The sequence below is a fragment of the Eublepharis macularius genome, chromosome 5 (genome assembly GCF_028583425.1).
Source record: "Eublepharis macularius isolate TG4126 chromosome 5, MPM_Emac_v1.0, whole genome shotgun sequence".
NCBI lineage: Eukaryota > Metazoa > Chordata > Lepidosauria > Squamata > Eublepharidae > Eublepharis > Eublepharis macularius.
Window position 1 is genome coordinate 15,082,890 of NC_072794.1, and position 27,157 is coordinate 15,110,046.

A 27,157-nucleotide genomic window follows, 5' to 3' on the forward strand; every position below is an offset into this window, starting at 1 on the left:
ATGGCAAGGAAACTTTTGGGAGGACAGTGGATCAACTCCATCGTCCTGACCTGCCCTCTCCTCCAAGGGGTTCTCTGTGCTGTCTGGCTGGCCACCTCTCCCCCATCCCCAAACCTGGACTTCCATTCCTTGGAGGAAGAGATCATAGCGGAATGCAATGAAGGTTCGGTCGCTATGTTTTACGTTGTCCTGGGCTACATGGGTTTCCTGGCCCTGGTCAGCTTCACGGTGGCTTTCCTAGCAAGGAAGCTGCCTGACAGCTTCAATGAAGCCAAGTTTATCACCTTCAGCATGCTGGTGTTTTGCAGCATTTGGGTCTCCTTTGTGCCAACCTACCTGAGCACCAAAGGGAAGTCCATGGTGGCCGTGGAGATCTTCTCCATCTTGGCCTCAGGTGCTGGTCTCCTGGGGTGCATCTTTCTCCCCAAATGCTATATTATCATTCTGAGACCTGATCTTAATAGCAGAGATTACCTCATAAGGAAAAATAATACAGGAATCTAAGACCTGGAATCCCATTTACTAGTTTGAATTCCGGACTGATAAAAATGCTCATGAATGAATGTTTTTTTAAAGGCATCATTAATAAATCTGTTGGTCTTGAAAGTGCCCCAACAATGTGTTTTCATTTTCTGTAACATGCTGTGTAACATTCTGTAACATGCGTAACATTCAGCTGATTATTTCTCCCATGGCCAACCACTGGAAAGTGCTTACTCTTTGATGGAAAGAATTAAATGCAAAATAACTCATAGTTATCCTCAAGGGGTTGTAATATCACGATTCTGTCTTGGTTAAATGTTCCTTATCTTGAGGTCTATTTAGGTACCCCTTAAATTGCTTGGTATTTGGTGTCTTGAGATTTATCTCACAGTGGCTCACTAAGCATCTGAAAATATTGGCTATAAGTTTTCTGTCGTTCCAAGAAACAGGGGAGGCTCCCCTTCTCCAGCTTTGCCAGCCAGCTCTCACCTGTCTGGCAGGCTTCTGTGGGCAGGTCTCCCTGGGCCTCCTAAGGAGGAGGGCGTGGCTGCATCACCTTGTTCCTTTGCCTTCCTGGGACAGCCGCTCCCCCAGACATGGAGCACTGCCCATCAAATCCTCCTCGGCTTTTCTAGGAGCTCATTTGAAAGCAGCAGCTAGTCCCTGTACTGTGCTGCTGAATACTGCACAACTTAGCCTGTCATTGGTGGGGGCGGTTAATTGTTCCCTCCTGTCCCTTTCCCTTCTGCTGGGCTTCCAGTAGGGTTCCCAGGTGTCCGCCAGTGGTGGGCAAACTCCCAGGGATTTGCCCCCTCGTCCGTCAATCACCCAGCAGCGGGAGGGGGCAACCACTGGCAGGCACCTCTGGAACGTGCGCTGCACATGTGCTCCCAACCGGCGCGGCGATCTCACTTCCAGAAGTGTCATTGTTGCACCAGCTGTGAGAGCATTCCCGTGCTTGGTTTGGGGGCCAACTTGGGCCCCAAACGGGCCAAATTGGCCCTGCACGGCATGCAGGAGTGCTCTTGCAGCTGGCATGGTGACGTCACTTCAGTCATCATGTCGGCTCCAGAGCACGCGCCCAAAGATCAACACACTGCCGGCACAAGGTAAATGCTGGGTCCCCAGCCCTCCCAGAGGGAGCACAGAGGGATCTAGCAACCCTAGCTACCAGCTCTCTCTCTTCCTCTGGCTTCCTTTCCCATTGGGCTAGCCAGGAAGATGGAGGAAATAGACTGCTCATCTTCTGGGCTCACCCTTGTCCCACCCAGGCCCACCCACTAAGAGGCCTCCCCACTCGGGTGGTTGCTGTGCTGAACTGGGGTGATGTTGGTGCCTCTTGCAACCAATCCTGGGCCTTGCGCACTCCGCAGCTGTGGAGCCCTGAGCTTCAGGGAAGGGCCACTCAAGCCAGCTTCCCTTTTGGCCCCGGTATTGGGTGGCATGGCCTTGCCCATGGCAGCAATAGAAGCAACAGCAGCGATGTCGGCCCTGCATCTGACAGCTGCAGCAGGGAGGCCAAGGGGGATCCAGTAGCAGCCGCCAATTTGCATATGAATTCCAATTCAGCAGCCTCCCGTTGGATTTTGTTTTTGAAAGGTTTCTGTTGAACCACAGCGACCTTTAAGTCTTTGGTGGAATGTCCTGGTAGAAGTGTTCTCCCACTGGTTTTTGGACGTTTCCATTTCTAATGTCAGATTTGTGTCCATTTATTCTTTTGCGTAGAGGTTGGCTGGTTTGTCCAATGTACAGAGCAGAAGGACATTGTTGGCACACGAGGGCATATATAATTGGAATTCATATGCAAATTTGACTGTCAAGCTGGGACTGAATAGAGACTATGAATGGTTATCACATTATCACAGGTAACAGATTCTCTTTACAGAGGCGTGATCTGGGGGAGCCCAGTGACGCCTGGTGTGGGCTTTCGGGGACCACAGTTCTCTTTCTCAGATGCAGCTGGCAGGGAGAGCTGTGGTTATCGAAGGCTTATACTACATAGGAATTGGATACTTTCACTGCTACAAACTAATACGGCAAACTGACTGCACACCAAAAGGGGATGTTTACATTTCCAAGCAAAGGAATGTTTTGATTGCCTCCACGCATTCTGTCCCCTTGTGATGTATGTCTCCTTCTTTCCTCTCTCTCTCTCTTCTCCCCTCCTCTTCTGTATCTGCCCAGTTTTGATCAGGCATCTGACGAAGAGAACTTGATTCTCGAAAGCTTATGCTACAATAAAATTGGTTAGTCTTAAAGGTGCTACTGGACTCTTTTTGATTTTACTCCTTGTACAGCGGCCTTAATTTAATATTGCAAATTTATAAAAGAAAAAAAATTGATATAGTCGTGGGTATGATTGAGTAGGGAATTTGAATTGATGTAAAACTTGTTGGGTGGGAAAGGATATTGGCTGGGAGGTATTGTAGTTCCACCCATAGAATTAAATGTGGCTGTAGTTCAGAACCCTATCAAAACCCTATCAAACCCTATCAAAATTCAGACCAGTGTTTCTCTGCCCATCAATTAATACTCTTATATTAATTGATGGGCAGAGAAGCACTGGTCTGAATTTTGATAGGGTGCACCCCACTGATTAATGTCTGTATTCTGTGATTAGCATTGCAATTGAAGAGAGCTAGTAGCTTGGACAAGCGGTGTGAGCAGCAGGGTGGTAGACGTGGAGAGTGGTCGGCATGGGGCCAGAGATCCAGGTCCTCTGGGGATGAGGGAGGTATGGCGGTGGGACCCAGGGAAGGATGAGAAGGACACAGAGATATGGTGAGGCTCGATGTCCTTCTAACCTGCGTCCCATCCCAAGGCATGTTGAGTGTGGAGCTAGGAAATATAACCCCCTTTGACACTGATGTTGTGTAATGCCAGGTCCATAAATAATAAGACCAGAACATTGCATGATTATTTTGTGGCAAATGATGTGGACCTGGTATGCGTGACTGAGACCTGGGTGAGGGAGGGTGAGACGGTTGCCCTGAATGAATTAGTCCCACCTGGGTTCTCAGTCCTTCATCAGCCCGAATGGGAGGCTGGGAGGGAGGGGTGGCAATTCTTGTCTGAGAGTCTTTCTCCTTCAGGCCGCTCCCCATCCCGGAGATCTCTGGCATTGACAGTGTAGGTCTAGTGTGGGGTGCCGAGGAAAGTTTGGCCATCTGTGTGGTGTACCGGCCACCCAGCACACCAGCAGATGCCCTGCTACATCTGCTAGAGGTGGCGGCTGGATGGGCCTTGGAGCACTCAAAACTATTGGTATTGGGTGACTTCAACGTCCATGCTGACAATGACGCCTCTAGTCGGGCTGTGGACCTGGTGTCCTCCATGGCTGCACTTGGACTTTCTCAGATTGTTTCGGCCCCTACACATCAAGCAGGCCATATGCTGGATTTGATCTTTGGGATGGGGATGGATGTGGTGCTAGAAACAACTGAGTTGGTGCCATGGTCAGCCCACGTGGTCCTCAAGGCTCGGCTGGATATCCCACCTCGCCCCTGCAAGGGCGGTGAGCTTATTTATGCTCACCCGCGGAGACTTATGGATCCAATTGGTTTCCAGAATGCTCTGCGGGATCCGATGCTCCCTGGTGGTTCATTGGATGCAGTGCAGGGCTCTTCTTGAGGCACATCCCTCTGTTGACCATCCATAGCGGTCTTTATGCCTCAAGCACTCTCGGGAGGGGAGTGCAGGGGAGTAGCATGAGCCGAGTCTGTAAGCATGAGCCAAGTCAGTGAGAAAATAAATACATGGTTTTTCCAGGAATTGGAGCCAGAAAATCTCTACAGTTGACAGGGCCAGATCGAGGGGGGGACAGGGGGTAGTCTTCCCCTGGCACCACCAGGGAGGGGGCGCTGGGAGCAATTGCCAGCTGCCGGAGCGCGCAGGCGGCAGCACGGGCAGCCTCGCAGCCCCCCGCACTGCCTTTCGCCTGCCCCGCAGGACAGGGGGCGGCCAGCTTGCCGCGTGCCCCCTGTCCTGCAGGGCAGGCAAAAGATAGTGTGGCCGCCCACGCTATTCGCCCCTGTCCTGCAGGGCAGGCAAAAGGAAGCGCGGCTGCCCACACCATTCGCCTGCCCCACAGGATGGGGCAGCTGGCCGCCCCCTGTCCTGTGGGGCAGGCGAATGGCGCGGGTGGCCTCGCAGCCCCCCGCACTGCCTTTTGCCTGCCATGCAGGACAGAGAGTCGGACTAGGGTTGTCCTGGGCACCGGCAACCTTAGATCCGGCCCTGACAGTTGGAGCCTAGGAGAGTCTTTTTGCTTAAGCCAAGAGATACATGTTTTACTTTTAGTAGAGAGCTGCTGTAGAATAGCGGTTAAGTGATTGGGATGCAAATCAGCACTCTGCTGGTTCAAATCCCATGACTGCCATGTAGGGCTGTGAAGTCTCCTGAGGCTCAAATCAGGAGTTGGGGAGGGGGTCATGAGGGGGTGCAACGGGAGTACTCACCTAGCATTTGGGGCTGATTTTTACCCAATTAGCCCCTGGCGTGACCCTTCACTTCCGCATTACACGGGAATTATGTGATTCCTGGCACTATGTGGAAGGAGGGGTTCTTGGCCCATTCTCACATCTTGCCCCCCCAATGGCCAGGTGAGAGGTGGCAGGGGGCAGAGGCTGGGAACAGGGAATCTCCTGCCTCCACTGGGGTAATGCGATCCCTACTGCCAGGAAGTGAGCAGGTAGTCTTGAGTAAGCCTCTCCTCTCAGCCCCAGCTCCATAGCTGTAGGTAAAAGGTAAAGGTAGTCCCCCTGTGCAAGCACTGAGTCATTACTGACCCATGGGGGACACCGCATCACGACATTTTCTTGGCAGACTTTTTGTTACGGGGTGGTTTGCCATTGCCTTCTCCAGTCATCTACACTTTACCCCCAGGAAACTGGGTACTCACTTTACCAACCTCAGAAGGATGGAAGGCTGAGTCAACCTTGAGCCGGCTACATGAACCTGGCTTCTGCCAGGATTGAACTCAGGTCATGAGCAGAGCTTGGACTGCAGTACTGCCGCTTACCACTCTGCGCCACAGGGCTTTTCTAATAGCTGTATGTGGGGGAAATAACACAACTTAGTTTACTGCTCTGAGTGGGGCACTGATCTGTTTAGAAAAGCAATATATAAGCAACATTATTATTATTATTTTATTATTCCAAGAATGGCACCACCTCCCTTGAAAGAAGCAGAGATATAAAGCAGCCCTCCTGGGGTGGAGGAGGAGGAGGAACACGAGTGGTTTGTTAACAATGCTGTTGACCACGTTCTGACATAGATCCAGAGGAGTTAGCCGTGTTAGTCTGTATTAGCAAAACAGTAAAGAGTCCAGTAGCACCTTAAAGACTAACCAACTTTATTGTAGCATAAGCTTTCAAGAATCACAGGTCTCTTCATCAGATGCATCCTGTTCTGACAGAGGGTCATCTGTAGAACAGAGCGCAGAATGGAAACAGACATATCAAAAGTTTGAAAGGAAGCAACATAGTTCGCAACAAGAATGACCTTGGGACCCCATCAAGCCATTGTGACTGCTTGCATTCTCTCTTGGGGTTTACACCGCTCAGAGGCGTAGCTCTTGCCCAGGAAGAAAGAAAGACGCCTTCAACCAAACGAAAGAACCCAGTGGAACCCAGTGATGACTTCTCTCCCCTGGAATTATCAAAATTACAATAATTTTTACTGAGCCCTCGAGGTTTTCCTGTTACCTTGTAGTCCACAAGAAAGAAAATCCAGGCCAAGACAAAACATGTTTGTGCCGAGAATGTCATAAGTACATCACGATCTCAAGTGGAGTTGGAATAGGCAATGATCACATTTAAGACATTTGCTTTCCCCCTCCCATCTACAGCTCCAGTTGACTACGTTTCAGGTTCTGTGCCGTATATTTAGTTGCTGATCTAGGGGGGAAGATTTCTTGGTGATGGTGCTGATTTGGATGCTGCTCTTGGGCTGGCTTCTGCCTCAGGCCATGGACCGGACTCTGAGGACCAAATGCCTCTTGACCAGACCCTTCCAGCTCCAGGAAGATTATTGCAGGCCAGGAGACCTCATTGTCGGAGGGCTTCTGCCCCACCTCAAGACAGCAGTCATAAGCGTGTCTTTTGAAGAACCTCCCAGAAACATCCCTATAGCTCGGTAAGTTTTCCCAGGAGGAATTATCTGGGTCGGTCTAATTTTCAGTCTAGCAAGTAAATTCAAGGGGCACTTTTAGAAACAGGCACCTGAGGAAACCACGAGAAGGGGTGACTCTAATGCTAGCGGCTGTCCGATTCCAGCAGGCAGAGGTGCCCAATAGTCTGGGCTCCATAACAAGAATCCCGAAAAGACTAAGAAGAGTTCACATTTTGGCCCTGCATCCTCCATCCTACTTTCTTATGTTTAATGATGATGGGCACTGGACAGTAACGCCCATTGGTTGAATGCATGTTCAAGTGGTTTTATCAACTGGTGTTAGCCGTGATGGAACCTAAATGGAACCTCCATGTTCAGAGGCAGTCTACCAATCTGCTCTGGGGAAATGGTAGAAGAGGGTCGTTTTCTGGTTCTCTCAGAATCAAGATGTTTGATCCAGCAAGGAATCATATGAATGTGGGAGTACACTAGCCCTGTTCACAAGTGACAGTGAATGCATGTACAATCGGTATACATTGTACACTTGATTTTTCTTTATATATACGTTGAGTAATCTTATGTTACGTACAATGCATGTACAGCTGAACATGTGATTTAAATCCCACATTTATCCAGATATTGTTCCCTGATTTGATTTATATAGCGAACAAGTGTTGCCTTTTTCTTATAAACAAATATACTTGCATACATGCAGGATATACATGTGTTCACCATAACATTGTAGGGTTGTGAACCTCCAGACGGGACCTGGAGATTACAACTAACCTCCAGACTAGAGAGATCAGTTCTCTTGGAGTTTATGGCTGCTTTGGTCCTCTGTGTCATTAAACCCTTCTCCAGAGCCTGCTGAGATCACTCTCTTCTCTGAACCAGGCCCTCTCCAGGCTCCATCACCACCCCAAAAAATCTCCAGTTATTTCTCAGCTCAAGCTGGTAACCCTTATGAACAGGACTAAAGAATGTTGGACACATGTGCAGAGCAGTTATTTAATTTTTCCTGGTTGTCTCTGGATCATGGGCTTAAAATCAATGTAAGCCTCTTAAAAATAGTTTATCTGCTACAACTAGAATACTTATGCCTCATTTTCCCCTGTGTAGTAGGCCATGGTCTGGAATCTGCTGTCTACAGATGGGAGGTGACTTCTGCAGGGGCTGGACAAGGTGCCGCCCGGCAACGGGACAGAAACATGGAGTGGGATGGACGCCAAGCGAGGGAAGAGGGAGCTAGGCTCTTTTCTCTAAGGAGGAACTGGGGGGGTTCTGTGGGAGGAGACCCAGAGAAGACACCCTGAGGAGGTGTGAAAAGGGCTGCTATCTCCAAAAAAAAGTGGCTTTTTAGCACCCCTAAAGAAGAGAGACCTTACAGAGCATCCAGGCCTTCCTGGAGTTTTTGAGCTGGAGCCCAGAGGCTACCTTCTCTTCGCACCCTGAATATGGAGGCACTCCATACGTTTCAGGGTTAACTCTGATTTGTCCAAACCTCCCCATTGTATACCACTCCCTCTCACGCACACCTTGCAAGAGAGGCTGTTTATATGACACTTCAGCTTCTGAATGGGGCATCTACAGCTTCATGACCACTGACAGACTTACAGCCAAGCCCTTTTTAAGCCCAGAGTTTTCTTTCTGTATAAAGGAGGTGGAACCAGATGGTTTTCCTTCGGCTCTCTTATTCTGCCAGGCTCCCTGACCACGGATCTCTGATTGCAGGCCAGTGCCTAAAAACTATCAGCACATCCTGGCTCTTGTCTTTGTCATCCATGAAATCAACAAGGATCCAGCACTCCTCCCCAACATCACGCTGGGTTTCCGCATCTTTGAGGACACCTACTTTGCCAGAATGACCTACCAGGCCAGCCTGTCATTTCTCTCCACACGGGGTCAAGTGGTCCCTAACTATAGATGCAGCCAAGAGGAGAATCTTCTGTCTGTCATTGGAAGTCTCTTCTCCAGAATTTCAGTGCAAATGGCCTCCATCCTTGACATCTTCAAGATCCCACAGGTAAGAGGATGTTTTCTGGAAAGAAGTGTGTGTGATTGGAAAGGCTCTCACTGCAGATGTCAGAGACTGAACCACAGATCTTCTACATGCAATGCAAGTGTGTTTGTCACAGAGTTGCATCTCTCTTCCTGGTTAGATTGTCATCCTTCCATTGTTTTCATTTTGCACATACTGTTGTGAGTTTGGTTACGAAGAGTGGGTATCTCTTCTAGACTTAAGTGTGCATTCCTGGAGGAAGCTGATGACAAAAGAATGGGAAAGACCTTTAATGACTCAATGAATCATTAGTCAATGGCTCTGTCCATCCATACGCAAGAGGAAGGGAGGTGTGAAACGGCTAAAGTGTAGATGGCACAGCAGAAAGGAAAACAAATGCCATGGAAGAAATAAAAATGTTTGGGCAGCAAACCATCTCTGGAGAAAGCAAGGGGGGGATCTCCACTTGTCAGGGACAACACCCCATATTGATGCTAATAGACAAAGCCCTAAAAAGGAAAACTTCTCCTCTCTACCCATTCACAGTTTAGTCAATTGATGATGTATGGTTTTCCTTACCTAGTAGAAGTCCTTTTTTTCCCCCTTTTCCTTTATAGGGGAACAACCTTGCAACCACTTGTTTCTGCTTTCTCTTTATCTCTCTACTCCCAAATTTCATCTCTCACTCCCCCACCCCCACCCCTGGTATCGCCACCACCATCAAGTCTATAGTTAAAGGAAATTCCCCACCCATGGACTTGAATGTAGGTTCTGTCTACCGCCTTGCTCCTGCATGCTAAGCTCTTGAATGCTTTGGGGGAGTAGGGTAACAATAGCCCCCTATCCTACCCTTGGTTTACATGGATTGAGTGGGGTTTTAATGTGGGTCACAGAGATCAGATTACCATATGCAAAATGTTAAGAACTTTTAATAAAGAAATAGCACATAATTACAATTGTAACCACAGCAGACTGAGCAAGGATTAAAAGAAAAAGTAGTAACATGAACCACACCGATAAACATATCCATACAGATGAAAAATTAGAGATGGCTGCTTAATTTTTGGAGTTGCAGCATTTAGAAAAAAATCCATTACCCTCTTAGTTAAATAGCTAAGAGCCTTAAGAGTACAGAAGAGCTAAGAGATATTACAGATCTTCTTCATTCTCAAGAGTTTTATAATCTCTCCTTCCACCCTCTCCTTCCAAACCTTCTTTCTTGTTCCTTTCCCAAAAGGAAGATGTGTTCTTTTCTTTGGCCCCTTGAAGTTCTGTTCTGTAGCTATATAACTATAGTTTAGGTGGACCCTGGGAGGGAAGGCAGCATGGCATAGCCCAATCTCGTCAGATCTTGGAAGTTAAGCAGAGTCAATACTTGGATGGGCAACCACTAAGGAAGACTCTGCAGAGGAAGGCACTGGACTCTGCAGAGGAAGGCACTGGCAAACCACTTCTGATTTTCATTTGCCTTGAAAGCCTCTTGCTGGTGTAGTCGTCAGTCAGTTTCAATTTGATGGCACACTCACACATACACACAGGTGAGATCCTGATTGCCTATTGTCCTTGTCCTGGCTAGGTTCACTTGTAAGTCCAATTATGATAAATGATATAATTTCTGGCACATAAGGCATTTCAGAATACCCGTTCTCAGTACCATTTCATTAATGAGCTAGTTGCTTTGTTGTAGCCCGCTTCCTTCCTTTCTTCATCTCCATTCCAGCCGCAGTGGATTGACAGCCATGCCTCTGATCCAGCAAGGTAAGAAGCAGGAGAGATTTCTGTTGGTAATTGCAATGTCTGGTGTACTGCAGCAGCAAGAAGGGAGAAGTGCCTTCTATGCAGGGGGCAGCAAGGATCACTTAGTTAGGACAGTGAGAGCAGCATCTGTTTCCTATTGGGCTAAACAGGGCAATATCCTGCTTCTTCTCTCTCCTGCGTCATTCACTCTCTCTACAAGATGTAATCAGATAACAAGGACTCTATATCTCCTCTTCACTCTCAAGTATGTATTTCTTAAATAAACTTTTTGCCTCTTTAATCAGCACAGCGTAACTTCTCTGCTCTGTTTGCACTCTGCCAACAATTTCTTCATAAAAATGAAGAAATGTAACCCAGTCACCAGGAAGTGGGATTACCTCCATGACCCTGGTTTATGGAGTCTTGAACACTGTTGAAATATATAATGGCAAGTGTATAGTTCCTATAGGAGGCACCAAATGTACATAGCCAGATAGTATGGGATGTTTGTCCTTCCCTTTTTCTACCCTAAGCTGCTGCTTTGTCTCAGAATGCAACTCTCAGGCTGGTTTCCTCCCTTTCATTCACTTCTTCTCTCTTCCTCTCAGCCATATAACTAAAAGCTTCTCTCTCTCGCCCTCTCGTGCTCTCCAGTAATGTGACTTCCTAATTTTCTCCCCTTCTTTGACAGAATACATCTCACATCACAATTCTTCACTTGTCCAACAAACTCATTGCATGACATTTAGAAATCCATTTTTAAACTTATGGTCTTGTTTCCTTCCACCAGCTTGGTTATGGCTCATTCTACCCTGTTCTGAGAGAGAGAACCCAATTTCCTTCCTTCCACAGGATTGACCCCAGTGAAGTCACACAATACGTAGGGCTCATCCGGTTACTCCTTCATTTCCACTGGAACTGGATTGGGGTCATTGCTCCAGATGACGACAGTGGGGAAAATTTCATACAGGCCCTGACACCGATGCTTGACCAGAATGGCATCTGTGTGGTGTTCATTAAAAGGACCATGTCTGAAATCTCCATGTTCTATTCACTTACAGAGAAGTATTTGAATCTAGTTTCAGATGTCTTGCGAAGTGAGGCCAAAGTTGTTGTTGTCTCTGGGGACTCAAATGCCATACGAAACTTAATCATTCCACTTACCTTATACAAAAAACAGACCAAATCCTCCCATGAGAAGGTCTGGATAGTGACGAGCCAATGGGAATTTGCTGCAATGGGATTCTTCTTTCAGCGGGGGGCCGTACAGGCCTTCCATGGTGCTCTATCCTTCCGAGGCCACACAAGCCATGTGCCAGGATTCCACAATTTTCTCCAAACTTTAGATCCATATCAACCCCAAGGAGATGTCTTTCTCAGAAAGTGGTGGGAACTTGTCTTTAATTGTGCGGTTAGGAAACCAGATGCGAACAATCTACTAGGCATTAACTACTGTACGGGGCAGGAGAAAATTGCAAAACTGCCACCCTCCATATTTGAAATGAGCATGACTGGCCACAGTTATAATATCTACAATGCCGTCTATTCTATGGCGCATGCACTACATGGCATGTACGCATTGAGATCAAAACATGCAATGATGGGGAATGGCAAGAAGCTTCGGGATATCCAGCCATGGCAGGTAACGTCCTCCCTCTGATATGCAATTATGTGTAAAGGAATGGATGGTATCTTGTAAGTGAAGAAAGTTCAGTGCTACTGAGATCGCTGAAAGAAACTAAGTTGTCTCGTGTGCTTTGTTTCATGGCTCCCTATTTCTGCAGGCACAGAAACAGCAAGAGACAGCTGTCACAGGGATGGTCTCCTTATGACAAGGCAGAGTAGGTTCCTTCTGTGAATTAATCTGTTAAGTGTGCTGTGGCGGAACAGGAGCTGGCTCTCAGTCCGGGCAATTGAGCTGCCATCAGTGACCTGCTAGCCCCGCTATCCACCTCCCACCGTCCTTGGTGGGCATGGCTCACACTCTCCGTCGCTGCCACACTGATTTGTACACTGCCTGACTGAGGGGCAATGAGACCCCTCCGGCTGAAGTTCCGTACTGGGAAGTGAATTACTCAATCTTTGGTTGGGCCCTGGAGAACTGGCAACCCACCAAGGTCTGGCCTTATCAGTCTCTCCCAGGCTCCCTCCCTTCTTGTAGTGTGCCAAGTGGGGGAGGTTATGTAGTCAGAACACCACAAGGTTCTTTACATTCAAAAAGTGTAATTTAATAACTATATACAGAGCACTATATACAAAGCAGGTAAAGGCACAACACATAGGGGTAGACCCCCCTTTTCAGAACCCCTAGTGCAGAAAATTAAACTGAAGAGAACCGCCATCTGCTTTCCCTACCACACTGTTCCCTACTCTACCTTAAGGGGGTGGGGGTCTCAGGGAAGAAGGTTCCCCCTTCCTTTCCTTTCTGCTGCCTCCCAGGCCCTCCACATTTAGGGCCTAGGCACCCAGGTTCCACCCAGCAGCAGCAACCTCTCCTTCTTCAACCAAGAAGGCAACTGACTTCCCCTCAGGATGGGCTGGGTATTTCTGTGGAGGTTGCTCCACCCCTTATTTTTCCCGCACTTTCTTGGCCCGGGGCAGCTGGGAGCTGTAGTCCAGGAAGAAGGGCATCCCCTACCAAGACTCCTGCAGGCCCTTCCCTGGCCCTACAGCCCATTAAACCTCATGGGGAACATTCCCCTTTTCTTAAGACAGATCAACTGCAACCAGCACTCATCTCACCCTTGGCAACCATTTTGTTACATGTGCGGTCACTCAAGGTGGTCATGATTCTAGGCTTCTTACGGCCAAACTAGATGTTATGTTTTCTGGAGAGGCTCCTGCCTGCCTCATACATGTTCTTTTGAGAAGCTGAAATAGTTCCTCAGGAGGAACTTTGGAGCAGTACATGGAGTACCATCCTCCATGCCACAGATCCAAGCTGGAAAAGGCTTACTAAAATGACATTTCCTGAATCTGCTGTGTGACTTCAGGAATGAAAGCTGGGTCAAGGGAACCCAGTCACAACGATCCAGAAAATATAATGTCTAGTTTCACCTTTAATCTGCCCTGTCTAGGCCTCAGTTTTAGATTTTAGGACCTTTATCACAGCTCCTCTTTACGGCAGGCACCCCAGGAACACACATCACACACTCACGCTCCCAGCAAGCGCAACATCATTCCCGGAAATAACATCATTGTGCCAGCTGCGTGAGCACTCCTGTGCTTTGTTTGGGGGCGATTTTGGCCCCAAATGGGCAGAATATGCCCCGCATGGAGTGCGGGAGCGCTCATGTGGCTGGCGTGATGATGTCACTTCTGAGAGTGACCTCATCATGCAGGCGCTGAAGCATGTACATGAAGGAACAACACGCAGCTGGCACGAGGTGAGTGTTAGGTCCCTCCCCCTCTCGCCATGAGGTTATAAGGACCCAACAACTCTAGGGAGGCCCCCAAAAGGTGACAGTGCTCTGTCAGGACCAGTGAGTATTTCCACAAAAAAGGTCTTGGCTCGAAGCTGGGCCTAGTTTAGAAGAAGTATCTGGAGCAGAGAGTATGAACAAGTTTTATTAAAACGGGTATGAACCAGTTTTAATAAAATTTTAAACCCCACCCCCAAGGCTTTGGTATATTTTCTGCAAAGCAGAAGATAGCTTACCACAGTTGACAACTACTGCTCTCCCTCTGTTTCCATCCCCCCCCCCCAATTCTCTCATGGAACCTTGCGGCAGCTGCAGGGAGTGTTGTCAACCTTGATGTGGGACCTGGAGATCTCCTTGTCTGGGTTGGTGGTTCTCTTGGGCCAAATTGATTGCCTAGCAACCAGGATTTCTGGACTTGTGTTGATTTAGCTAGGCTGCCACTGCTGTTGGTGAGCTTGTGTTATCAAGTTCACTGGAGTCGGGCTGCCTTCTCATCCCTTAGGCTATCTCCCCCACTCAGTTTGCAGATGCACTCCAGAGTGGAGGGGGCAGACCCTTTGACCCAACCCCCCCCTCACAGGCATCCTCTACCCATCCCAGTTTCTTTCTTGCTAGCCAGTTCCACAGTCTCAAACTTTTACTCTGTCTTCAAGCCAATTGCTCCCTGCCTCCACTTAAGAATATATAGTGTCATTGGGAGTAGCTATCAGCAACCTCCCCCCACCCCAAGTGACCTAACCAGTAGTAGTAGTAATAGTAATAGTAGTAGCAGTAGCACTAAGAAGAAAAAGAAGAAGAAGAAGCTGCACTTATATACTGCTCTTCTAGACAGATTAGTGCCTTACCCAGAGCGGTGAACAAGTTAGTGTTATTATTATCCCCACAATACAGCTGGGGAGCTGGGGCTGAGAGGAGTGGCTTACCCAAGGCCACCTACTGAGCTCGTGGCAGTAGTGGGATTCAAACCAGTAGAGTGCTGATTCGCAGCTGAATCACTTAACCTCTGTGCCACAGCAGTTCTCATTGAGGATTCATCTTTAGCTTTTCAGTTAAGGAAAGGACTTCAGACAGAGTCATCTATTCCCGTGGTGGCCTGGACAGTATGAGTGATTCCACACACATTGGATAATGCACTTCCAATCCTCTTTATAGATCATTTGAAACGGATTTTTTTGTGTGCGGAACAAAAAATCCACCTCAAACGATTGATAAAGTGCATTGAAATTGCATTCTCCAAGGTGTGCGGAATCAGCCTATGTTACAAAGACCAGGCTTTTCATGGTTATACCAGTCTCTTTTTCTAAGCCTCTCTTTCATTTCAGATTCATGCCTTTCTGAGGAAGACCCAGTTCAACAACAGCACTGGAGAAGAAGTATTTTTTACTGGAAAAGACAGGAGATCATCTGGCTATGATATTCTGAACTTGATCTTCTTCCCAAATCAATCGTCAGCTCAAGTGAAAGTTGGAAGGATGGATCCTAGGGCTCCCCCAGGCCAAGATTTCATCCTTAACACGGATGCGATTATTTGGGCTTCCCAGGTGGGGAAGAAGTGACTATTCTTGGGTCAACAGAGGAATAGAGAAGGTTCCAGGAAGATTCCTTGGGAGTGTTTATAGATGAGACCAAAGGCTGTTTTGGCTCAGATGTTGGTCTCCAGAATGAAATTTTAGTGGTTTTAATAAAGTATGCCAGTCAGTCAGTACCTTTTATTGGCATAAAAGAAAAAAAGAAAAAAACACAATTAACGCCGAGAAAGACAAACCAAGAAGACAACAAGATCTTTCTCAACGTTATTTTTCTCTTCCTTCCTTCCTCCCTCCCTTCCATCCTTCCTTATTGTATGTCAGTAAAAGGGACTGACTGACTGACTGACTGACTGACTGACTGACTGACTGACTGACTGACTGACTGACTGACTAATAAAGTATGCAAAATTCCTGGAGAGATTCGGACCTTCTAAGTTGGTATTTATTTTCCAGAATGCAGACAAAAAAAACAAACCAAAAAAACAAACCTCCAGTAGCTCTTTTCTTTAGTGCAATAAAGTAAATCCAGTCATGTGGAAATACCCTCAGCATCTTCTCTTTCCCTGCTTAGAAACTGCCCTCTTCCAGATGTGTGGAGAGTTGCTCACCAGGATACAGCCAAAAAGTTAAAGAAGGAGAGCCAGTTTGCTGTTATGAATGCATACACTGTCCGAAGAGGACAATTTCTAACCATACAGGTAGCTCAACAAATCTTGAAATGCACATTAAAGTGGAGACGTTGTTCCAGACTATGAGAGGTGTAAACATCAGTTTGCTTTAGATTCTGCACTTATTTCCCCCCACCCCCACTCCAACTTAGATGGTAATGTATGCCACAAATGAGAACTTACAGCTTGCTTTTGAGAGTGGTTGCGGAACCCACCAGCTGAGGTCCTGCCCTAAAATCCAGTCATGACAACATCACTGATAACACACACAGGCACACCAGTTCCATTTTAATTAAGGGCTAAGCAAATTATGCATATTACATCTGTTCTTCACTGCTTCTTTGGTTACCAATTTGTTTCTGAGTTCAGTTTAAGGTAATGACTATCGTTTACAAAGTCCTGTATGGGCTAGGACCCACATATCTAAAGCACTGTCTTGCCTCACATGCCCCATTGTAACAGCTGTGCTCATCTGAGCAAAGTGTGTTGATTGTCCCAAGCTGGAAATGGTTAAGGTCACCAGCTGCCTGTACCCAAGCATTCTGCTGAATGTAAACAGAAATGCTCAGTAGGGCAGTTCTATAAAGGAAATAGGGCTGTAGTATAAGGGAATGGTTCAGGAGGGCACAAGGGCTTTAGTTTATGGCAGTATACAAGGTATACATTATGGTTTTGAATGCACTGTTTTCTAATTTCTGAAATTCAGTTTTTGCATTTCTAATACATCATATCTTACACTATTTTTATGGCCTTGCTCTCAAATTTTGTGATCCAATCTTACTAACACTGTTTACATTGCTTTATACTTTTCCTATTGCATTGTTTTAAATTTTGTAACCCCCATCAAGAAAGGCAGACTATAAAGTAAACAAAATAAAAATAAATATGTACAACATAGAAACTGATTCTCTAGTGCCAAATGAGAAGGTCTGGGACTACAAAATGAGAGGACAAAGCAATAAAAACAGTATCGTATATACACTGAACAAGGCAATGAAGACTCCTTAAAATTTCACAGACATTAAGTACAATACTATTCTCTTTATAAAAATGACCTTGTGAACAATTCCGTTTTTCACATTATGAAGAATGATAGAATTGTGGGAGCCTTCCTGACTTCATTCTGGAGGCTGTTTCCACCCGATGGGAGCTACAACAGAGAGTTCTTAGGTCCAGGCAGCTGTTGATATTATCCATTTTCAGTGCAGAACCTTCAAAAGGCTTTGCTGGGATGAGCAATGCAGCTGAGATCCTAGGCCGTGAAAGATTTTGTGATAATAACCAGTTCCTTGAATTCAACCCAGAAGCTAATTGGTAACCTGTGGAGGACCTGCAGAACAGGTATAATATGTATACTCTGCCTAGTTCATGATAGCAGTAGAGCTGGGTGTTGTTGGCATATTGATGGCACCCAGCTCCAAAACCATGAATGGTGTGTTGCAGAATTAAACCATATGGGAGGGATAGCTGAGCTTTGTCCCAAGCTGGGAATGGTTAAGCTCACCAGGTCAAGCCCCACTCTGATGACCGCAGGTCTCCAACAGTAGCCCTCTGAGTCCAATCTATAAGGAGTGATAAGAAATACTCTTTTTCTCATCCTCCTGTTCTTAGACCAAAGTCTTGAAGAATAAAGCTGAAAAACTTAAATAAAGCCCATAACTAAAAGCCACCTCCCTTCGACACTTCTCTGCAGCCTCTAGAAATCGAGCTACAAAATAAGAACTTTTGGGATCAGAATCCTCTAAGAAGTATTGAACTTTTTGCTCCAGTGTCGCTAGAGGAAGCATAGTCCATTTATCAAAGTAAGATAAGGAATACATGCAATAGTGCAGCAAAACTGGATCACGAAAATTAGAAAGCAATGTAATGAAAGCAAGATAATACATACAATCAACAGTGCAATAAGGGCCACCTAACTTTCTTTCACATACATGAAACTACAATTCTTTATAAAAATGTCCACCTGAACCATTCTGCTGTATACATTGCGACACAAATGTGGAAGCCTCCTCCCCAACATAAAATGCAGGAATCTCCCGTCAGTTAACAATGAACTTTTTTTTATTTTTCATGTTTGGTGTTTATAAATATATAGCATTACTGAGCAACAGGCTGTATTTCAGGGTCGCTTCACACATTTTGCAGAAGCAGCCCCAAATCTGCAATCAAGTGTCCCAGAACCAACTATTCCAGTTCTCCCTGCTTCCTCCTAGCCTTGTACCCCACTTGGGACAGAGCTGTGACCTACTTTTAAATCCTAACCCACAGCTGCAGAACCCTAGGAGTCTCTCTACATGAGACATCTGACACATGGAGAACATGTGTTGGGAGATGCAATGGTAGTTGGGAAGGGTAGTTTAAAAAACAGAGCCGGCAGCTAGACAAAGGCTTTGCTATACACTGGAGCTGTGTGAAGGGGCTGTGAAATGCCAGAAGGGAAACTTCAGCCCATTATAACCTCTCCACGTTCAAGCCTGGCTCTGGAAGGCAGCTCCAGCCCATTTCCATTCCTCGCTGCCCTCTGGTTGCAATCCCACACAGTTTTAGACTGGAGAGGTGAAATTGACAGAGCCTGGGGGGGGGGGCCGCGGGAAGACAAAGATGAAATTAACAAACCCTCTGAGGAGTGATCTCCACTGGGTCTGTCTTTTAAAACTGTTTCCCAGCTAACATTGCGTCTCCCTACACTTTATGAACACGTGCCAAGGCATCTTGTGTAGAGAGACTCTAAGATAGACACTCTCATTCCATCGCTTTAGGAGTGGATTCACTCCACAAAGAACTTCTGTGTTATGTTGGAGATGCTTCAGTGCTGGTTGCTTGTTCCAGATGCTGATCACTGTACCCAGTGTCCAGAAGATCAATATCCAGACGAGGATCAAGATGGGTGTATCTCAAAGAACTTAACCTTCCTTTCCTATGAAGAGATTTTGGGGTTAGTTTTAGCTTCTCTTGCCGTTTTACTGTCTCTGGTCACAGGTCTAGTCCTGGCCACATTCATTAAACATCAAGACACACCAATTGTCAAAGCCAACAATCGAGACCTCACCTACATCCTCCTCATCTCCCTCCTGCTCGGCTTCCTCTGCTCCTTGCTGTTCATCGGTCAGCCCACAAAGATCACCTGCCTTCTGCGCCAAACTAGCTTCAGCATCCTGTTTTCCATTGCCATTTCTTCCATCCTGGCAAAGACCGTCATGGTAATTCTGGCCTTCAATGCCACTAAACCAAGAAACATGACAAGAGGATTGTTGCGGAGACAGTGGATCAACTCCATGGTCCTAGGCTGTCCTCTCATCCAAACTCTTATTTGTGCAGTTTGGCTGGGGACCTCACCACCATTCCCAAATCCAGACTTCCATTCCTTAGAGAAAGAGATCATAGAGGAATGCTATGAAGGGTCTGTCGCTATGTTTTACACTGTCCTTGGTTACATGGGTTTTCAGGCCCTCATAAGCTTCTTGGTGGCTTTTTTAGCTAGGAAATTGCCTGACAGCTTTAACGAAGCCAAGTTTATCACCTTCAGCATGCTGGTGTTTTGCAGCGTTTGGGTCTCCTTCGTGCCAACCTACTTGAGCACCAAAGGGAAGTCCATGGTGGCCGTGGAGATCTTCTCCATCTTGGCCTCAGGTGCTGGTCTCCTGGGGTGCATCTTTCTCCCCAAATGTTACATTCTTGTCCTGAGGCCTGATCTCAATTGCAGAGATCATCTCATAAGGAAAAAAACCACAGGAACCTAAATCCCAGAATATTGTCTATTGATTTCCAAAAACGAATGTTTCAAAAATGACTTCCAAAATTAAAAAAAAAAAAAAGAGGATTCGGTTTCGTTTTCTCCGCCATGTCGGACGCTCCTCTTCGCTGGCTCGAGAGGAAGCGGCCGAGCACCCTGTCCGGGCGGCTGATCTGCGAAGATTAGCCCCCAAAACTCCCAGTGAGGGAGGCTGGGTCCGGGACGCTGCGGGAAGAGCCCCCTGGAATCAATGCGGGGGGTTAATTGCCCGTTTGTCCCTACGGAGGCCGGCGGACGTGCGCGGCGCCTCGAGTGCTGCCGGGCCATGAGAAACGGCAAAGAGCAGAATTAGGCGAGAGCCTACAAGTAAGCGAATTCCTTCTGTTATTACAAGCGTACGTGAAGGAGAGGTGAGATCTGAAGCCAAGAGGGCTCACTCTTCCCCTTTGCTGAGTCTCAAAATTTGGTTGGCGCCCCCCCCCCCCAAAATGGCAACAAAGAAACAAAGTCCTGCCCTTGGCAAGTCAGTTTCGGCTGCCTTAAAGGGAGAATCGTTGGAGGAAATTGTACGGAGGGCGGTTGGTGAAGCTATAAAACCCTTTGTTGACAAGCTGAATGAAACAGATCAAAGGGTCGGCTTAATTGAGAGCGAAGTGAAAACCATCAAGGAAGCAGCGGGGGGGGCAGAGAAGTCTGCTCGGGAAAGTGCGTCACTCGTGAAGGCTACGAATAAAGAGCTTAAACTGGTGGAGAATCAGTTGATCGGGCTACAAGTGGAACGAACACAGACAATTTTGCGCCTCCAGAATGTGAAAGAGGAGGAAAACGAGGACTTACGGGGTCTTGTCTCGGAACTATTGGCGACACCCGCGAGGGCAACTAAAGAAGAAGTTAAAAGCGCCATTTTGGAAGCCCGTCGGGCTACTTCAAAGTATGCAATGAAGCGTCAGTTGCCGCGCGAGATCATCATCGATTTTTCATCTAAGAGGATCCGGGACACTATCCTATACAATTCATACAATGCGGATTTGGACTTCTTGGGCAACAAAATTAAGATATTGAAAGACGTCCCATTTCTAGTCCGGAAAAGACGTTTTAAGTATAAAAAGTTCGCAGCTCTTCTGAGAGAACGTGGAATAAAGTACAAATGGTTATTTCCGGAATGAATCTGGTTCACCCATAAAGATCAAGCCTTTAAGATATTATCAGAAGATCAACTAAGGGATTTTGAGGACAGGAACCCAGAATTCCAGTGCACCAAGCAAGACGAAAAGGAGAAGTCTGAGGGGGAGGGGGAGGAAACGAGCAATGCGGCTGCAGTTGCGCAGAGAGAACTCCGTCCGGGACCCAGGAGGGGAAGAAAAATTTAACTTGAAATTAAATTGTAATTTGCATTTAGTAAGGTCAACCACTCCATCAATATAATATAAAGCTTTAACTTTTGAATAATGGCAGTATGAAGGGAAAACAGAAATGTAGTGTTTAGTGTTTAGTGTTTGTAGGGTACCTTCCCCTTTTTTCCACCCCTCCCTCCCTCTCTCTTTTTTCTTTCCTCTTTCCTATCCCTTGTGTTATTGTAGTCTTTTGTAGTTACTGTTTTGTAGGGTATGTATGTATGTAGTAGTTGTATGTTAGATATTGAAAATAAAAAATTATATAAAAAAAAAACAAAATTAAAAAAAAGAATGGTATCAATTAACATTAAAGTTTTGGGTCCCAACAGTGTCTTCTGTTTTCCTCTAACATTCTGTGGAACGTTCAGCCAGGACATTCACGGAAAAGTGCATGTTTTTCAATAGAAAGAATTAAAAGATTGATCATATCATTATGGGGTTGTATTCTTACAATAATCACAATAATTTCTTGGTTAAATGTTCCAGTATCTTGATGTCTGTCTAGATGCCTTCTAGATTGTCCTTTCCTTTCCTTTCCTTTCCTTTCCTTTCCTTTCCTTTCCTTTCCTTTCCTTTCCTTTGAAGCTCATTGATTAACAAATCTTAAGCAGCAAAAAGTTGTGATCGTGGATTGGTGCCAGCGATGATCCCGAATTAACGATCCACACCGATCATCTCCCGTTCCCAATCCATGGATTGTGGATCCTGGATTGTGGAGGCCAAAGCGGGGCACGCTGCTATTCCCAGTTATGTGGGAAGGTGGGTGGTGGTGGCGGCTGCCGGGCCTGGCGGGCATGGGGAGACGGCAACGAGCCGCCTCCCCTCAGGGGGCGGGGAGTCTGGCCACTCACCGGCGGCACCCCCCATGTGCCCGCCTGCCAGGCCAAAGTGGAGCGCGCTGGTCTTCCAGGCGAGAACGGAACGTGGGTGATGACGGCAGCTGCCGGGCCTGGCGGGCACGGAGAGACAGCAACGAGCCGCCTCCCCTCAGGGGGCGGGGGGTCTGGCTGCTCGCCAGCGGCACCCCCCATGTGCCCGCCCATCAGGCCGAACTGGAGCGCGCTGGTATTCCCAGCGATACATGAATGGTGGGTATTGGAGGCGGCCGCCAGGCCTGGCGGGCACGGGGAAGCGGCGGCGAGCCGCCTCCCCTCAGGTCCCATTCAGCAACACAGGAGGTCTGTGTTTGGCTGTCAGAGCTGCCTATCAGGGTTTGCAAAGATAAGATTGAAGTGCCCATGGCTACAGAACATCCCCTTCCCCCTCCCTCCCCTGAGTGTCTCCTCACAACTTGTGACTGCTTTGCTGCTCCGTGGTTGGAAGGAAGCCCTGCTGATCAAGGAAAGCTGGGCTTCCATTTGGGTTTCCAGGGCAACAGAAGGAGGGCAAACAGAGCTCAGGCTTTCCCCTGGCTCTGTTGCCAGGGGAATAGATTGCTGGCGCCTGAGTGTCTGTATCCCCGATCTGAGCCCGAACGCAACGATCCAGGCCTCTCCCAATCGCTGGATCATTGGCTGTGGACGATCACGATCCGCCGGGTAAGGATCGCGCGATCACCATTATCGTGGGTTTTTTTCGATCGTAGTGCGGATTGTGCCCATCTCTACTCCAGGAACTGCGACTAGCCCAAGGCCCCCCAGCTGGCTTCAAGTGGAGGAGTGAGGAATCAAATCCGGCTCTCCAGATTAGAGTCCCGCACTCTTAACCACTACACCAAACTGGCTCTCAAACTGGCTACACCAAACTGCATGATAATAGACGCAGGACTAGCTGTGAAACCAATGTCACTTAAGATCCAGGTGAGGTGAAGATGAAGGACTCAATCAGTCCAGTGCTGGCATGTCCCATATTGTCCCATCTCTCACAAGGGTCCTGAGTGACCAGGTCGAGTCCCATCTGGGATGCCAGAATTTGTTGCAAAAATAGCAGGTTCGTCTGTCCTGGTGTGGTCTGCCCAAATAACTGCACCAGTCTGGAGACCATTGAAGAGGAAAACTTTATTGCAGGAATAAAGGTACAGAGTATAGGTATAAAGTTTATTAAAGTATAGGTACAGGGCCGGCTCCAGCGTTGCTGGCACCTGAGGCAGCTTAAGGGTTGCCGCTGCGCACGCGCTGGACTGCATGATGATGTCACTGCATGTGACATCATCACGCAGGGCTGGGTGCATGCACGGGGGGCCTTCCAGCACTCCCGTTCAGTTGCTCTGCTGGCCAGGCACAGCTGGCCGCCCTGGCCGCCAGCTGCGCCTGGCCCACAGAGCAACTGAATGAGAGGCTGCCCACTCAGCTGTCCCATGCTGCCACTGCCAGCACACGCTCCTGGCTGGGTGCAGCAGCTGCGGGCCAGGTGCAGCAGGTGGCCGGGGCAGCGCGCGGCAGCATGCATCCTCCCAGCCCTCCAGCTCAGATGCTCCGCGCACTGCCCTGGCCACCTGCCACATCTGGCCCGCAGCTGTGTGCTGGCAGAGGTGGGAGTGGCAGCACAGAGCAACTGGGTGGGAGGTCTGGGAGGCTGCCTGCTCAGTGGCCAGGCACAGCAACATGGGGCAATTGAGCTCCGTGGTGCGCCCCCCCGGGCCAGTGCCCCCTCCGGTGCCTTAGCGCCTGAGGTGGCTGCCGGCCTGACCTCAGTGGGCAGGCCAGCCCTGCATAGGTATAAAGTTTATTCCAGAATAAAGGTACAGAGTATAGGTAGAGCAAAAGCTCTGAACCCGCTCCAAAAGTGATGCAGAAGATAAAACCTTGCCTTTCTGAGACAAAGCCTACCCTCTGTTCTTTGTTTGCTTTTCAACTCTGAGTGGAATCTTTCGACTCCATTATCTTGCTGGTTCCAACTGGCTTTGTTAACTGCTTCTCTGTGGTCCTGTGCATATTTGCACATTCTAGGCTAAGCAAGCTAAGCTACTTCGAACTGCATGCTAGTAATATGGCAGCGCTTCTGCTCGATTTTACTCACAAAGCAACATTCAAGCATTCCCCTCACAATCACTTTGATTGACTTCTTTGCTTGCTTTGGTTGCTTTGGGGGTTAGTTTCAGCAGACATGAACACCTGTATGTTCCTCAGTGAAATTTTTGCAGCGTGCAAGATTTCTATTGACCAAACAACTGCAAACCATCTGCGGGTCATTTTTGGACAGATCTTAAGTGACATTGGTTTCACAGCTAGTTCTGTGTCTATTATGCAAGTCTTCCTGGAGTCCTTAGTGAGCCCCTCTCAAGAGGTCTAGCTGGAAGTACTTCTCTCTTGAGGACTGGTTGTGTTCTGGCCAATACTATAGTTGGAAAAGCACTTCACCAGTTGCATTTGGTTTCTTGGAATATCTACCTTGATACCCAGTCCAGGAGTGGCATCAACTCGTCACTTCTAGCCTTGGAGAAAAGTGCCCAACCGGATCCATCCCTCTGGAGAGCTCAGATTCCCCCCTTCATCTGAGTTGCTGCTCAGTCGTTCTCATCTGAATAAATGACCATTCCAGGAAATGGTGTTTTTGTGGCCTTTTTGAGAGGTGTGGCCCCTATTGCTGTTGTTTTCCAGCCAAGACCCTTGCATGTTTCTTTTTTAGAGCTGTTTAAATCTTTAAATAGCTGAAGTAGCCAGTATGGTTGTCTACTGCAAAAGAGGCATTCCTGCTTCATCGGCATCTGGGCACAGCTCTTTATGTTCCAGATGATCTCTTCTATGTACTGATGGATTTTCATCTCAGAAGAAACAGCTGTTTCTGTTGTAGTTGGCACGGGCAACATCACCGCATAAATCCTCTTTAGCCTTCTCACAGGTGTGTACATTCTGGCGCATTGCCTGAGCCAAACGATTGACACTATGGGCCAAGCTAGAAGTGGAATGGAGTGCAAGGAATACACATGAGTCTGTTCACTTGCCATTCAAGTGTAATTCGTCACTTCTAGCTTGGCCCTGTGTGTTATGCAGGGCCGGATCGATGGGGGGGCAGGGGGGGTAGTCTGCCCCCGGCGCCGCCAAAGAGGGGGCACCAGGCGCAGTTGCCAGCTGTCAGGCTTGGGCACGCCCCCTGGCGGCGAGTCTGGGCGGGGCGGCCCCGGCGGGTCCGTGCTGGTAGCCTGGGATGGCTGGGCGGGTCCTCAGGGAGGCGTGGAGGCTCCTTCACGAGCGGCCTCAGACCAGGGCGGCCCTTGTCTGACCGGACGGCCGGTCAGCACGTGGCTCCACCCGGCCGACTGCGCCTTAACCTTCAGGGCAGTCAGCTGGCGATGGCAAGGTGCTCTCTTTGGAATGCAGGGCACCTGCTCCGCCTTTGTCCAGTACCTTCCTCCTTGGCCTGCCTCCAGAGCCTCCTTAAATACCTTCCCCGCCTCAGCTCCACCCTCACCCCCAAGTGCTTCCACCCACCATCAATCCCAACACCTGTGCCACCTGCATCCCCGCCCATTGGGCCCACCTCCCTCTATCCCGTTGGTGGGCTGCTCGCTGGGTTGCCCCGCTCTCCCCCAATGCCTCTTGCCCTCCGCCCTCCTGCCCTGTGACGGGCAGCGGGCTTGGCCTCTGGCTGGGTGGTCCGGCCCTTCCCTGGGCCGTCCTCCAATCCCGGGCTGGCCTGCTTCTCCCTCCGCCCTGCCGGCCTCTGCCGCCCTCCCAACTGGCCGAGAGCGCCTGCGCCAGCGTTTGGCGGCCCGGCGTGGCCTCGCCCCGCCAGCCGCGGCCTCCCCCGCTGCCCGGGCTGGGCCGTTCCGGCCGGGGCGCCGATCGCGCCAGCCGCTGTTTCCTGGTGCGCCTGCCACCGCGGCCGCTCGGGATCCTTGTCTTCGGCGCGGCGGCGGGCGGCGGCGCAGCGGCGGCGCAACTGCTGGGGCCCTCGTCTGCCGGTGGGGCCTTGTCTTCGGCCCGGTAGGTGGGCCCTGCGCCGTCGGGGGGATGGGGGTGGGGGAAGTCCGAGGCCGATACGCCGGGCCTCGGACACCAGCCCCGGGAGCGCGCCGCCAGCCCCAGGAGCGCGCCTGGGGAAAGGCGAACAGCGCGGGCAGCCTCCCAGCCACCCACACTGCCTTTTGCCATTCCCCAGGACAAGGGGTGGCTGGCTTGCCATGTGCCATTCTCAAGCACATAGACCCTGACCACGGTTGCCCTGGGCGCTGGCAACTGTAGATCCGGCCCTGGTGTTATGGAACCAGTTTGTTACCTGGGAGGGAGCTTGTGGCAATTTGGGGAATGGATTCCAATCTAGAATCCAATCTGGGCCCCTGTGAAGGGCAGGAGCAAGTATAAAATGTGTAAAATATGTAAGCAGACTTCAAACTCAAAAAGGGAGAGGTGGAAAAGAGGAGGGAGGAAAGGAAAATCAGGAAGGGAGGGGGAGGGAGCAAGAACGATGATGAACTGCCTGAAAAGGGACCAGAGGATGGAAACAAAAAAAACTTTTATGTATATGACACTCTAAATGATGAAACTTGCAGAATACATCATGTATCAATACAAACATAACTAACAAGGTGAGAACACACGAGTAGGAAAAATCAGTCACAAATTGTATAAAAAATAATATAATGGAGTACAAACTCTCCAGGTCCAATCAAAAGAATCAACAAGAGTCAAGTACAAATACAAAACCTGGTGCACATTACCAATGAAACGATGTGCACCTGTGCATGTACAAACAGTACATAAAGTTCAAAGAGGAAGACGTCCAAAAGGTAAGTCCGAGAAATCTGTAATTGCTGAGAATAATCAATAGAGTCAATGACGCTGTTACGGATTTCTCAGACTTACCTTTTGGACGTCTTCCTCTTTGAACTTTATGTACTGTTTGTACAGTGCACAGGTGCACATCGTTTCATTGGTAATGTGCACCAGGTTTTGTATTTGTACTTGACTCTTGTTGATTCTTTTGATTGGACCTGGAGAGTTTGTACTCCATTATATTATTTTTTATACAATTTGTGACTGATTTTTCCTACTCGTGTGTTCTAACCTTGTTAGTTGAGTAGGTTCCTCTCTTGTGTTCAATGCAAACATAGCCAGTCAATCTCTTCATTCAATCCATGCATGACAAAGTACCCATGGTGAAAATCCAAGAAGTCTCTCTTTTCCTTAGCTGCTTGAGGAG

The 27,157-nt window shown here is 48.4% G+C and overlaps 1 protein-coding gene across 1 annotated transcript; it reads left to right on the top strand.

The window, feature by feature from the left end:
* Positions 1–25,945, top strand: LOC129329952 (vomeronasal type-2 receptor 26-like). Its single transcript, XM_054979717.1, has 8 exons — positions 1–297; positions 6,449–6,618; positions 8,326–8,617; positions 15,075–15,293; positions 15,853–15,979; positions 18,779–19,676; positions 21,584–21,607; positions 25,588–25,945. Exons 1-8 carry the CDS (start codon positions 1–3, stop codon positions 25,943–25,945), a joined length of 2,385 nt encoding a protein of 794 aa, XP_054835692.1.
* The last annotated feature ends 1,212 nt before the right edge of the window (positions 25,946–27,157 follow it).